The sequence below is a fragment of the Rhinolophus ferrumequinum genome, chromosome 16 (genome assembly GCF_004115265.2).
Source record: "Rhinolophus ferrumequinum isolate MPI-CBG mRhiFer1 chromosome 16, mRhiFer1_v1.p, whole genome shotgun sequence".
NCBI lineage: Eukaryota > Metazoa > Chordata > Mammalia > Chiroptera > Rhinolophidae > Rhinolophus > Rhinolophus ferrumequinum.
Window position 1 is genome coordinate 48,739,961 of NC_046299.1, and position 14,836 is coordinate 48,754,796.

The following is a 14,836-nucleotide window of genomic DNA, read 5'->3' on the forward strand; positions in this document are numbered from 1 at the left end:
TAGAGGTGTTTACGAGGCTCCCACTATGAGAGTCATTGTTTTCCTGAAACAGGAAAGCCAACTAAGAAGAAACAAATGTCAACAGCCCGGTTAGTGGGATTCGAAGCTCAAAAGGAACCTTCTGATGTTGCTTAGCCCTGAGTTAGCATTGCCGCTGTTTTATCCATTTTCAAAATATTGCAGGGCACTGGGCTACTGTTATGTACACATTACTTGTCATGGGACATTAAAAACCCTGCAGTCTCCTTTTCTTCTGTGTTCTGTAACATAGGTGAACAGGCCCCTTTTAGAGAAACCTCTGACGGTGGGAGCATTTGTCAGGACACGGTTGTCTGAATGCAAACCCTGTTCCCAATGGGCTGCTTGAAGCCTTTGTCAGCCTTTGCTTTTAAGCCAACCAAACATTTTTACCTTTGATCTGTCCAGAAAACACCATAACCCCAAGCCACCCCTGGCCCACAGCAGAGGTTCATTTCCGCCCCTTGAGGCTGGCAGGAGCCCACACTGCGAATTAGTTCCTCCAGCCCAAAGAGGCCTTGTGCTTTGTAGCCCAGCAGTCTGCTGGCCTGGCTGCGTTGAGTGCTTGATACTTTGTCACCTCATAATTCACCGTCCCTGCATGGGGAGGCTCTAGGTAAAACATGCCGTCCACTAAGCCCTGGCCACATTTTGTGGGAAAGCACATCGCTCATGAAGGACCATAGACCCAAGAGAGTTTGTTTCAGAGGCTTGGCCCAAGGATGCTTATTTAACGTGGTTTTGTTCTGAAGTCGGTCATGTGGTGTGGCTCACTAATTGTCCTCCTAAAGCTCGTGTCTAGAACAGGGACAGACAGACATTTCTGGATGGGGATAGATCACCTGCCCAGAGTCCCTGGGGGCACGGAAGAGGGAGTGATGATGGGGTGTCCTTTGAGCTGGGCTGGAAGGGCATTCCTGACAGAGCTCACAGCAGGGGCAAAGGCCTGGGGGCTGTGTGAACACCTGCGGTATGGAACAGGTACGGAACAAGTCCCATGTGGCCATGTTGGGTTTTTGGTTGTTGCTAATAATTCCAAAAGGAAAACAGAGCTTGACGAGAAAAGCAAATGCTAGGGTGACCTCCTCTCTCTCTGCGGTGATGGTCCTGGCCTTCCTAACTGGTCTCCCTGCTTCCTTCCTTGCCCTCTACCATCTCTTCCCCAACCTCAGCCACAGTAGTCTTATTCATAGTCCTCCCATAATGCTCCTCGGGGAGCAGCCACGCAGGCACTGGGCGTCGTCCCTCCTCTTGGTCCTCCTGTGACCTCCTCTGCCCCTCCCTGCAGCTCCTCCTGATGTCCTCCGTGCAGAGTCACCCCTTCCCAGATACTGCCAGCACCCCCCTCATCTCAGGCCTTAGTTCAGATGTCACTTCTTAGTAACATCGTCCCTGCCTCCCTTGTTTAAAATGTCAACACCCAGTGCTCTCTCCTGCTTAACTTTTCTCCATGGCGATTCCCATTTGGTATGCCCTGTTTTTACTAATTGCCTCCTGTCTCATCCCCCGGTAGAATGTTAGCTCTAGGTGAGGAAGAGTTTTGGCCTGTGTCCCCAGTATCTAGAACAGGGCCTGCTCAGTAACTATCTGCTGAATGAATGAATGGGTAGACGAATAGTATCGCAGACAGAGGTTTAGGACGTAGGTTTAGCAGAGATGCCTGTAAACACGAAAAGTGAGTTGGGGACCTGGTGAATGGCCGGAATGGCTGGGAAGTGGGCATTGTTGGTAACGGACAGGGCTTAGCACAGATAGGTATCTGAGTTCTAAGAAAACATGCTAATGGTCCTGGGCCCTGAGCAGGATTAAGTCCAGACCTCCTGACAGTCCAGACCTCATTTGTCAGTGCTTTCTAGCTATTGGTGGGCTCTTCCGTGCTGCACAGAGTAGGAGGAGATGCCAGGAGGGGATGTGTTGTCAGCTGGGCATGGCACAGGAATTCAGGGGGCCAGGTCCACTCTTTTCCATCCTCCCATGCTCACCCACCTGCTATAGGGAACCTTCCCCCTGCCACCACCGCATTCCTCATTTATCACTCTGCCAGGTGTCAGACTCAGTGGGAAACAGTTTGCATGCATGATCTTGTGTGGGGGAGGCATGGTTTAAAACCAAGTCAGTACCCCCCGGGCCAGGCTGATGTAGGGAATGGATCTGAGGGGAGACCTGGCCGGGATGAGTGACCTGCTAGGGGCCTTCTCTCCACTGTGGGAGGGACTGGCTTCATCTTTTCTCTAGAGCTGCCCCAGCACCAGCTGTCTTGTTTCTGAGCCATAGGGTTCAGACTGCAGGGCCTCGATGCAGGGGGCCGCTTCTCAGCTCAGAGCCTGGCAGACACACCACCTTTTTGCATGGGAGAACTGCTTCCTGTCTCCTTGTTCTGAAGTAGCCAGGATTCCCGGCCAAGCAGGGGGCCAGGCAGAGCTCCCAGCCCAAGCTTGGTGGGCTGTGGTGGTGACAGAGGGGGAAACCTCAGAGCCACGTGGCTCCTGGGCACAGGGAATGGAAAGTGGGGCTGGCTGCCAACCCGGCAAGGCTTGCCTTTGACTCTGGTTGGGCTCCAGGGTGGGGGTTTGCAGCAGAAGAGGAATCTCTGACACGTGCAGTGTGAGGCCCTGCCCCTGGGCCAGCATCCCTGTCACCGATGGGTGAGTGGGTGGGGGGGTTGTCATAAAATGTGAGCACTTTCCCTTTAAGAACATTTACCAAGTGTTTGAAGACCTAAGCAACTGTATTCTCCGTGGGCCAGAGGACAGAATCAATCACTGCCTTCATCTTCACCATCGTCAGCGTCATCAGAGAGGTACTGACCTGGGGATTCCCCAGCTAGAGTGGCCGGGACATCAGTGACTTGCCACTGACCAATAAGCAGATCACAGCCACCTTTCCCCAACTCCGAAACTCCGACCCTGTTCAGGGCTCTTTTGTTGAATTACTTTTCACTCACAGTGGAGTCACTCCTTGAGGGGAGGAGATAGTTGGGTTCTAAGGCACAGATCACGTGCGGTCCAGATGCTTCTTGGTCCTCCTGTTCAGCCTGGGGAGATCTTCACGTCGGAAGAGGTACGCAGTAACCGGCCTGTCCGACACCTCCCACCTCGGGCAGGGAACACACTCCCTGTGCTCTCATTCCCCCTCTGTCTTTCTCGCCCATTTCCTGCATTAGGACAAACTCATTCTGGTCCGACACTCCACTACTGTCTGTGAAAATGGATGGTCACTTCCTTTGAGTACCATTCCATTGTTTGGACGCTTCGAGAGTCTAAATCATCGGTTCCCTGCTTTGGATGGACTTTAGAATCACCTGGGCAGCGTTGAGAAAATCCTGATGTCCGGGCTCCACTCATGGAAATTTGATTCTTTGGCCTGAGTGCCAGTTGTTCTGCAAATGCCCCAGGTGATCCTAACGGGCATCTAGAGGTGAGACCCACTGCCATAGCCTCCTCGAAAAGCCTATTTTGAGTTGGACGGAAAAGTTGGGGTTACGTACGTCATGGGGGACAAGGAGAGGCAGGTCAAAGAAGGAAAGAAAGGAAAAGGCCTCCACCCTGCTATGGGCTGGGCCTCACGGGAGGCCTTCCCCTTCATCATTTCATTCCATCCTCCCAGCAACCCTGTGGGGACAGAGTCCCAGAGAGCAGTTTCCAGGCTCTCAGCCTCACGTGGAAAGGTGCTGGCTCGGGTAGTAGTTGGCTGTCAGCTGTAACCAGTTAGCCAATTAGCCACTGATATAACTGCCGCGGCTGCGTTGGTTGGTCAGTCGGTTGGTTGGCAGGCAGAAAAGCGGACGGCAGGTTGCAGGTCGTGTGGATCCAGCCTCCAATGAGACTATAGTGTATGACTCCCCTACCTATGGCTCCTTGGGTGTTCCTTTTTGGCCTAGCCATATCCTGTGTTCTTATGTAGGGAGTTCTTATGAGGCCCCGCAGGCCGCCCCGCATGACAAATGGCGCAGCAAGCAGGGTCTCCCACAAGACAAACCCTTTGGCTTCAGATGTGGAAACTGAGGCCTGGAGAAGGTCTGTGGTGCCAGGTGGGAAGGCCTGGACTGGGGTGGAGTCTAAACAGCCTCTGTACCACTTTGCGGAGAGGTTGGATGACAGAAAAGGAGTTACATGTTGTTTGTTTCTTTTTTTTAAACTTTGCTTAATAATAATTGTTATACAATTATGACTTGCTCGTTGCAGGAGGCAGACATTCTGTGCAGGACTGGCTTTGCTTTTCAGATAGGAGAATTAGAGACAAGTTAGAAAAGACCTAAAAGTTTCAAGAGAAGCAATTGCCAACAGTTTCACCCCCCAGCGACAACTCTTTAACAGCTGGGTGACTGGCTTCTTTCATTTAACGTAATGTTTTCAAGGCTCATCCATGTTGGAGCATGTATCAGCACTTTATTCCTTTTGACGACTGAATAATATTCCATCCTATGATAGACCACATTTTGTTTATGCCGTCATCAGTTGGTGGATATTTGTCCACACATGTTCTTTCTCACCTTGACAATCACCCCAAGCCAGCCTGTTCTCTTGGTGAGGACTTTTCCCCTTAAGGGATGCTCAACCATTGGTATTTTTTCTCAGGGATTTCTTCCTGTTTATAGGCAGGGGATCTGAGCAGATCAAAGCCAGGTCACAGTGGAGTCAGGAGTTAGAGACAAACCATCCTGTGGCTCCCGAATGCTGCTCTCAGCACTCAGCCCACAGGCTCCCGTCATGAGCCACCGGGGCTCCCAGGCACACTTTGAACAATGGTCGTAATAATCATGGCAGCAAACGCGAACACATGCATAGTTCTCGCTGCCAGGTCAGACCTAAGTGCTCTATGTATTAATATATTTCTAAGAGTAACCCCACAAGCTGGGTGTATTGGAATCCTGACGCACAGGGATGTTAACTTGCCAAGATGACGTGGTCTGAGAGGAGCAGAGTCCAGATTCTGGCTCTAGGGTCTGTGTGCTTACCCACCATGTCCACCACATTGCGTCTACCCGGAGAAGGAGTCTGGCTGCGAATGGACAGGGCCCAGCAAGACCTCAGTAGCCTTTTACCCAGCGCCTCCCAGCGTGTGGGTCATGACCCTGGAAAGTGAGGCTGAGTGCTCATCCCAGATAACTTCCTCCAGCTGGTGGAGGCTCTCCGCTGCTGCTGTTTCTCGTGAGTCTGTGGCCTGTGCAGGGAGTTCTGATGCTGCCTGTGTGGGGCACGGCAGGGCCTGCCTGTTGAGGACAAGCCTGATAGTTCTCGGCTCCATACTCCGAGGGCTCCTCCTCCTGCCTGTCCCCAGGGCTGCAGCTTGGGATGAATCAGCTTTCCGACATCTGTTGGCTTGGGCCCCGGCCGTGGCAGCCCAGCCTCCAGCACAGCTCCTGAGGCGTGGGGCTTCCACATCAGGTTTGGATTCTATGGAATCTCGGCATCTGCAGACTTTCATGTCAGCCGTGCTGACTCACGCTTTCATGGTGATGGGCAGACTGTGTTCTGTGTGTGCGTGTGATCTGCCTGCACATGTGTTGTTTCTGTGCGTATGTGTGTATCTTCAGGTGTGTGTCATCTTGCTGCATGGGTCTCCTGTGTCCATGTGTATGTGTCGTCTTTTTTTTTCCATCTTTTTTTGTTGAGATGTAATTCATACGCTATGCAATTCACCCATTTAATGTATATGATTCAGTGGAGTTTTATCATATGTACAGAGCAGTGTAATTATTGCCACATTCAATTTTATAGCATTTAAACGATCTCGAAAAGAAGCCCTGTACCTGTTAGCTATCACCACCCCCCAACCTATTACCCCATCCCCCAGCGACCACTAATCTACTTTCTGTCTTTATAGATTTCCCTATTCTGGACATTTCATATAAATGCAATCATGTAATACGTGGCGTGGCTTTTGGTGACTGGCTTCTTTCGTTTAGCATAGTGTTTTCAAGACTCATCCTTTTTATGGCTGAGTCATATTTCATTGTATGATATACCCCATTTTGTTTATCCATTTAGCGGTCGATGGACATTTGGGTTGTTTCCACTTTTTGGCTTTTGTGAGTAGTGCTGCAGTGAACATTTGTGTTGAAGTTTTTGTGTGGACGTAGGTTTTCATTTCTCTTGAGTATATACTAAGGAGTGAAATTGCTAGGTGATGTGGTAACTCTGTTTAATATTTTGAGGAACTGCCAGGCCGTTTTCCAAAGCTGCATCACTTTACATTCCCACTAGCAGGGCACAAGGGTTCCCATTTCTCCACGTCCTTGTCAACACTTGTTATTATCTGACTTTTTGATGCTAGCCATCCCAGGGGGTGTGAAGGGGTATCTATCTCCTTGTGGTTTTGATTTGTATTTCCCTAAGAAGGGATGATTTTGAGCATCTTGTCACGTGCTTATTGGCCATTCATATGTCTTCCTTGAAGAAATGTTTACTCAGATTCTTTTCCCATGTTAATATTGGGTTGTTTGTCTTCTTATTGTTGAGTTCTTTATATATTCTAAATACAAGTTCCTTATCAGGAGAGCAGGCACTGGTCTCTCATGTCTCTTTGCACACCCCTAATCCCATCAAGCCCAGCTTGCAGTAGATGCTTCATGAAGACAGAAGGGATCTGGGCTACCCCAAAGAGTCTTGGCAGGAGTGTTGGTCCCAGGGTGTGTGTGCGTGGGGGTGTAGAGGGCTGGCCCCCTCATACTTGTTATGAATCAGAAACAATAACCCAGTTGAACTGATTTCAACAGAATCATAGTGGGAGTGAAGGGGGTTTTGAAAAACCTAATCCCTGGGTCCATCCCTCTCCTTGATTTTTGGCCTGAGCAACTGGGAACATGATGGTGCCATTTGCTGGGATGGGGATGGCAGGGCAGGAGTAGGCCCGCTTTAAAGTTGAGGTGCCCCGCCAAAGCCCAGGGTCTCTATCAAGGAGGCTGTTGGACAATACTACATGGAATTCTGGGGGTCAGGGGATATAATTTGGGAATCATCTGCAAACACATTGTATTTGAAGCCATGAGATCAGGGGAAATCCCCAGGGAGCACATGTCTCCGGGGGAGCTGAGTGAGACCAGGACAGAAGTGATCGCTGGCTCTGGCCACACGAGGTCACAGGTGGCCCTGATGAGAGCAGCTCCTGGGAAGTGGTGGCTCTAGAAACCCCTGTTGTGTGGGGAGAGGAGAGGCATGAGGCTTAGAGGGGGAGAGAGTGAGTATGGAAACTCGTTCTGCTGTGGAAGGAAGCAGAGACCTGGCAATAGCTGGCCTGGGCTGGGAGACAGGGAGGGACTTTCACAGACCGGAGGTCCCTGAGTGTATTTTTGTGTCAAGAATGGGCTAGGACAGGGGTGTCCAAACTGTGGCCCACGGGCCAACTGCGGCCCACGATCCATTTTTAATTGGCCCGCAGCAAATTCCAAAAATATATTTGGTTTACTTAAATAAACCAGGTGAGGCAATGCGTACTTCACCTCGAGTGAGTGGCCCGACTGTTTGTGTATTTTATCGCATATGGCCCTTGGTGAAAAACGTTGAAAATAGTTTAGACACCCCTGGTCTAGGAGAAGGAGCATGGTGAGGCCGGAAAAAGGGGTACTACTTGCTGGAGCTAAGTCCTTGTGGAGGTCAGAGGGAGGTAATTCTGAGCACTGAGTGTGGTGGAAGGAGTGGGAGAACATGGCTCTGGGAGTTCATGGGGTGGTAGAGCCTGCCTGATGGTGTCTGTTTTCTCCTTGAAAACGAGAAAGGGTGAGGGGTGGGGGCAGTCTTGGGAATCTAAGCTGTTGGGAGAACTGGAACACAGACGTAACAGGGAAGTACAACAGAATCCCCAGGCAGCATCATGCTCACGTGCGAGCGAGGTGTGGCCATTGATTTCAAATTAGACCAGTGGGCACCGTGTGTGTTTTCTCCATCAGTGTGTGGACATGGAGTGGTTGGCTGGTTGGGTTGAACCCGGGCAGGGGCTTCTATGGGAGAGTAGGATGGAGAGGAAGGTCGGGAGACAGTCATATGTGTTTGCAGGAGAATTGTTATGTAGCTACACCAAGAAGTGCGAGGTGATGGTCAGGGACATGAAGACTTGGTGGGGTGGGGATTGACGATTATAAAGTGGTGGGGTCACACACGGGAGGTCTTGATGAAGTTGAATAATAGCTGGAGCCAGCATGAGATAGAGTTGGTGAGCAGGATGGTGATGGAGAGATAGGAGATGGCTGCAGGCAGGGTTTCTGAGGTTGGAACAGATAATTCAGTCTGGGGGGGTGGTGGCAATGGCTGGGGATAGAAGCAGGTTGCTGGGTTGAGGTGAACCTGGTGGAAGCCATTTCTGATTCTCATGCCACTCCCAGTTGGATGTATCTTCCCAGCCTTTCCTACAGTGGAACAGTTTTAAGCTGCATTTGTTGGAAGCCTAGAACCGGAGACAGCACAGCTGGCAGTAACACCCTCGTAATGGAATTTCCAGAATAAATTCAGGCCCAAGAATGCACTCTCCTTGGGAGGTGGCAGGATGATTGGGTTAGAGGCAGCTTGCTTTGCTTCTTTCTCCCCTGGGAGGCCCCACATAGGCCAGCCTTGGAAGGAGAAGGAAGAGGAGACCTGGCTTAACCCTCATCTGGTTCCACTGGAGCCGCCATATTGAAATGCTCCTTCCTTCCAGGCATTTGACAAAGGTTGGTGAAAATGAGGGCACAGCAACATGGTTCAGGATCCCCCTTTCCCAGAGGGCCTGCAGCTGTCTTCTCAGAGCGAAGCCACTTGCTCCTGCCTGGACCCCAGGCTGAGTCCTTGCCCATTGTCTCTGCATCTGATTTAGCACAGATAGAGCCCTGCCCTTGTCCAAGCCTGGGTGTCTATACTGTTTGAGGACACATGTTCCAGACTTTGGGGATCTCCTCTTGCTGACTCACTGTACCCTCACCTCCCAATTTACATGCAAGTACATGCAATTTTAGAATAAACATTGTTAGGGACACGCTCACACATACTTACTAATTCCAAAAAAATATGGCTTCAAGTATCTGCTAAAATATTTGGGACCTCACCCTGATAATAGTTACCAGTGACCAACTGAACTTGCTCAGTTATGACCCACGGCAGGACACAAGGTGTTTTCTAAGCCAGCACCTTCCTTCCTCGTCACCACGTGACTCTGAGTCCTTCATTTTCCTTGGAATTACACTCTGGACTTGGGGACCTGAGGAGAAGCAGGACTGGAAAACCGTTAGCATGGCCTGGAGGCCCCTGCATGAAGAGGCAGCAGAAGGTCTCACCTTTGCAACCCAAACAATGTCACAACCATGTTGGAAAAGTCAAACAGGCTCCCCCATCAGCCGCTCACTTCCCAGGACAGGCCCCTCAAAAGCAGTTGTTTTAAAGTGTCTGGAGCTCGGCCGAGGGGGGCTAGGCCTGCCCATTGGAGAGTTTCCACTTGGAGAAGTTGCAGGAGGGCCCCTATAGTACGTGGCTCAGTTGGATGTGATCAGCTATTTTTGTTGTTGTTATTGCATGAAGAATCTTTCTAGAATATATGTCCTACTTATTTATTGTTTCCAAAAGAATAAAGTTAGGGTGAAAACAGACAGGGCTAACGTTTCTTTTCCAGCTGACCAGAATTATTTCCCCCCTTTTTCTTGATTTCTTATGCAGAAATCTGATTTGATTTTAGAGCTTCAAAATGAGCTACCACTTTTCAGAAACATAAACATCTCATAAACTGAGAGATGGGAGTAATTTGGAGAGGAGGCGGAGAGCCAGAAATCTCCTGTTGCCAGTCAGTCTGCCCTGTGTGGGGGGCCTGGTTTCCTGGCCAGGGTAGAGCTGGAGGGGATTATGGGCCAAACCCCTCATGGTGCAGATGGGGTAACCGAGGGCTATGTGGGAAGGACTGTCCAGCTTGCTCCCTGCTCTGACGGCTGAGCCTGCCTTCCCATCCCTTCTCCAGGAGGAGGGTCTCAGAGGCTGAGGGGTGCCCCAGCCTGGACAAGCACTGCCTGTGCAGGCCGGACATGATGCACAAAATGGACAAGAAAATCACTGTGGAAGTTCTGCCCTTGATTCCAGGGTAGGGGCTGGTGCGACCTGCAGTCCCAAAGAGGCTTGAAACTTATTTGCCAGGTCGCATATGACGGAGCTTGAGTCTTTGCCCTAAACAGTTAACTGGAGTGGGGAAATAGGGTTCTTTAACACTTCCCTGGAGAGAGGCCTGTGGGCGTGGGGGCTGGACCAGACTCAAGAATCCTGGGACTTCCATGTGGAGAAGGGCTAAGGGTGTGATAAGCATGGTGTGTGGGGTAAGAATCCTTTCAGGCTGGGGGCTGGTCATCTGGGGAGTGGGTGGGCTCTGCTCTTTTTAGGGCTCTGTGCCGAAATGTCTCCTCCTTTCCACACCATGGTGGGAGGTGGACTGGCTTCCACGGGACATTTTGCCCAGAGATGGGAAGCGAACATCCTGCTTGCTCTGTCTACAAGGTCAGACCAGACCATAGGCCCAGGGATTTGCAATGGGACTATGTAAGGAAAGTTTCCTTGCTCCAAGTGGCTCCAAGGGCAGAAGCGGGCCCAGGCATGGCCTGAGGTAATGTAGCCTAGTGGTTAAGAGCCATACAGAGCTGGGTTCTTGTTCTAGTGTGGTTACTTACCTGCTGGGTGACGTTGGGCAAGTTACTTAACCATTCTGAGCCTCTGTTTCCTCATCCATGAAATAGGTCTTATGTTTGTGACTACCTCATAGGGTTGTTGTAAAGATGAAATAAGATATGAAAGTGGCAGATATTATTATTAATATCAGTGATAATAAGACTGTTTATCAAGGGTGGAATGTAGGGAAGTATGTTTCAGGTCAATAAATTATTACGAATGTCCCTACGCAAAATAGGTTATATCTTGAGGGAAGAAAATCTCTGTCACTGGAGGCATCCAAGCAAAAGTTAGAGGTCCCCTGACTGGGGATGTTGTCAAGGTAGTGAAGCCCCCGACTGGGGTAGACATGTTGACCTTGAAAGGTCTGTGTGGTCCATGATTGTGGGCAGGGAGGGATGGGTGGGCTGGAAGACAGTACCTTGCATCCCAGCCCTGTGCTGTACAGATCATTCTGGAACCTGCATCCCCCATATGAGACACTGAAATCTGGTGGCCACATCAAGTCACTGGGCAATGAGTCATAAAATGCCAGATTTTGAAGAATCCTCCTTGTGCAGTTGGTTAAGCAAGTCTCAGAAGCGGAGAGGGCTGTGTGAGGTGGCTCAGTGTGCGAGGATGGCTGAGTGGGGTCTTCTGCCCCTGGTCTGGAGAATTATCCTGCCAGACTGCGTCCAGAGGTGTGATGGGCAGACACAGCGGAGGATGCAGCCCGTGGTGAGCCTGGGTTTGTGTGCCTTTGGCCTGGATGATGAAGCACAGGACTTCGGATGTGTGCTGTGAGTGTCTCTTGCTTTGCTTGGCCTCGAATGGGGCAGGGACAGTCCCCCTGGGTATCGGAGAGGGCTGCAGAAGAAGGGGTGGGATGGGCATGGGGCTTGGCTGAGAGTCCCCTCACAAGCTCTGATGGCAGCAGAGCTGCAGTAGCTTTCCGGGAAAATGCTCTGGCCCTCCCGTCTCACAGCCTTTGCGTTCCCTGGAAGACAGCTTTCCTTTGTGGGCTCTGCTGGGCTGTAGGGGCAGAGGCCCTTTGATTTGGCCATCACTCGTCCAGGTTCACGTTCAGCCTCTGCCTGTGAGCCTGAATGCCTTTCTGGTCCTCACGCTGCCCTTCTGGCTTCCACATCCTTGCCCAGGCCCCTGCCTGGCGTGCCCTTTCTGGCTCAGGTGGGTCTCTTCTGCCACCCTAGCAGTTCCTCACTTCCAGTGACTGCCCCTGCCGTAGTTTGTCAGTGGCCAGTATATTCCCCTTGGGACCAAGAGGGTTCCAGTAGAATGTTTGTCCAATGCAACTGAGAGCCTGATGGATACCCATCCGTCAGGGGTACCCACCATGGTACTGGGCCTAACACGTGACCACCCTCTCTGCTCCTCTCTGCTCCTCCTTCCAGATGATGAGCAACTCACAGCCAAAGGCTGGGCCTTATTTATCTGTTTCTTCCTGCCTTGGGCACATAGCAGGTGCAAAAGGAAAACAAGTAAAAGTGCTTTGAACGAAAGGTGCTGTGCACAACATAAGGTCTGATATTGACATTTTAATAAGCAGACCTGAACTTTTGCAGACAATTGAGTATTGTTTCATAAAATGGTTATGTTGGGAAGGCCCAAACTTATTAGCGTATAATGCTACTGTTTTCCCCTGGAATGTTTCTGGCCTCCTGATTGTGTCTGTTTACGAGGCACAGAGGCAGCCATCTTGGTTTTGGTCCAAAATGGTGTTTGACATTTGATCAACAGATCTAGCTGGGAGGGACACAAAAAAGACTGAATGCTGCTACGAGGACCCGTGGTGAGTACTCAGTAGGTCTTGGAGGGGGTTCCCTAGCAAGCAATCTCAAAGCAGGCTGAGGTGGGAAGATTGGTGGGATTTAGTTTCATCAAGTGGCTGCTTTAAAAAGAAGTGGCTTCTGTTTGGACGGGGAAATTCCAATGGATTTATAAAAATGGTTCCTTCATTCACTGCCTTGTGTTCACAGCTATATTGCCAGTGTCTGGAACGGTGCTGGTATGCAGTAGGCACTTAATAGATATTTGTTGAAAAAATTCAACAAATGTATATTTATTAAGGCTTGCCTACTATTTTCCAGGCACTGTGGTAGGTGGGCTGGTCTTACTACTTTATAGAGCTGACGTGTGTGTCTGGGGGGCGTGGGGGTTTGCTGTGCAGAGACACATACGTTCACACACATCTAGCTGTAGGTTTCATTGCCCCTGGGATTACTACCTTCATTGGGGCCTAATAACATCTTGGTTGGACTTGGCCAAGGTTATATGTTTTTATTTCCAAGGCCAATACCTGATTTTTTTAAGGGAATATTTTGATGCAGGCAAAAATTAGATTAAAAACAGAGCACACACTCCTGGGGCACTATTCTGCCTTGTTTATCATCAGCACACAGCTGCTCTTTCTGGCTTGCACACACACATGCTTTAATTCTGAAATAATAGCACTGTACTGGAGGGGGACCAGCTCCCACCTTTGAAACAATTAAGCTTTGCTGATTGGACTTTCCCCTCTTGTCTGCCTGCAGGTAAAGGCAAACGCACGTGATGGCGGTAGTGTTTTGGGGTGGAAGGTGGTGGCCTGGTGTGTGTGCATAGCCCTCAGGGCATGGCTCCCCCCACCCGCACCCCCTTTTAAGCACTGGAACCCTTTGTTTACATGAAATGTTATGTGGGACTCCATGAGTGCACAACACAGTAAAAGTGGATCTGCTTTGCTTGAAATAGAGAGGGGCCCCCCTGCACAGCCTCCTTACACCGCCCCCCTCCAGTTGCTTGCTGGATCCCAGAACTCCCTAAGATTCTGGAAGAAGAGACTGCATATGTGTGGTCACATGCATGTGGACGCACACATGTACGTTCACAAATGCGTACCTGTACTGGGCTATGTATTCATGCCTCTTTTCTCTCCCTCTTTCCCCCTGCTCCCTGTGTCCCTGGTTTAGGCGGGCCTCATCCGTACAGAGAGCACTGACTACTTCATTGAGCCGCTGGAGCGGGGCCAGCAGGAGAAGGAGGCCAGCGGGAGGACACACGTGGTGTACCGCCGGGAAGTCATCCAGCAGAAGTGGACAGAGCCTGACGGGGACCTTTACAATGAAGGTAGGCTATGGGCAAGGCTCCAAGCTCTGCTTCTGTCTATACCTCTGAGGTATTCTTAGGTAACTTCTGGCCTTAATCTCGCAATCCCTGGCCTTAGTCTTCTCATCTGTAAAATGGGACGAGCCATGTACAACTACTGTACCTGCAGAGAAACCCCAATGGATTTTAGGGGCTACTATAACTGGCTGTCGTTGGGGGCTAGAAGAGCTACTTGAGCCCCCCTGAACTGTGACCCTTGGGATGCTGGAGGTCTCCAAGGGGCTCAGCATTGCTTTGCGAGGCTATTTCTCTGCCAAGGCAACAGATGGAATGGATGCAGTTAATCTCTTTCTACCTAAAAATCAACTCAAGCCCTGGGAGCAATAGGAAGGAAGTTCTTAGAGCACTTGTAGGGAGACTGCCTGGTGTCAGGACATTGGGATCAGCATGGTGTCTACGAGACCATTTTAAAGTCCTGTCTCCAGTGCTGTCTACTGTGTGACCCTAGGCAAGTCACTTAATGTCTCTGAGACTCATTTTATAATCTGTAAAGTGGGATTGACCTCTAAGGTTGTGTGTAGTAGTGATAGTGTATATAAAAATCCTAGCATGGAGCTTGGCACATAATAGGTGCTTGATGAAGGGTTGCTGTTACTCCAGTATTATCGTTAGGTGGACTACTGACCTGTTAGGGTGAGAGCCCCTGAGAGCAGGGTCATCCCTGTGCCCCGGTGACCAGCACAGGAATGTGCACCGCTGGTCCTGGGCCCGTGGCCAGCTTCGTAGTCCAACTTTGCCTTGTCATGAAGCCTTTGGCCAAAAGCACATGAGAAGGTCCCGGGGGGAATCTGGCCATGAGTGAGCACATCCTCCAGCCAGGGCCCTGGTGGGGTTGAGCTTAGCGTGAAGGAATGCCTGAAAGCCAGTTGTCCCCACATACAGTGAGTGCCTCCTTTGAAGCTCCAGCTGCTCTCCATGGCGCTCCTAAGACACGCCCCAGCACCAGGACTAGCTGAGGGGTAGAGGACTCTGCAAGCCTGGGGTGTAGGGTGGGGGGCAAGGAGCTGGGCGGAGGCTTGAGGACTGGGGAGGGTTCCGGGGGCAGGATGGTGACCAGCACCATT

At 50.7% G+C, this 14,836-nt stretch overlaps 1 protein-coding gene across 5 annotated transcripts in view; it reads left to right on the forward strand.

Moving 5' to 3' along the window:
- The window catches only part of ADAMTS14 (ADAM metallopeptidase with thrombospondin type 1 motif 14), an 82,289-nt gene that overhangs the window by 14,028 nt on the left and 53,425 nt on the right, over positions 1-14,836 (forward strand). For all 5 annotated transcript variants that reach the window (XM_033129721.1, XM_033129725.1, XM_033129723.1 and 2 more), the window contains exon 3: positions 13,577-13,733. In XM_033129721.1, coding sequence (XP_032985612.1) covers positions 13,577-13,733 — 157 coding nt within the window. The remainder of the gene's footprint in view (positions 1-13,576; positions 13,734-14,836) is intronic.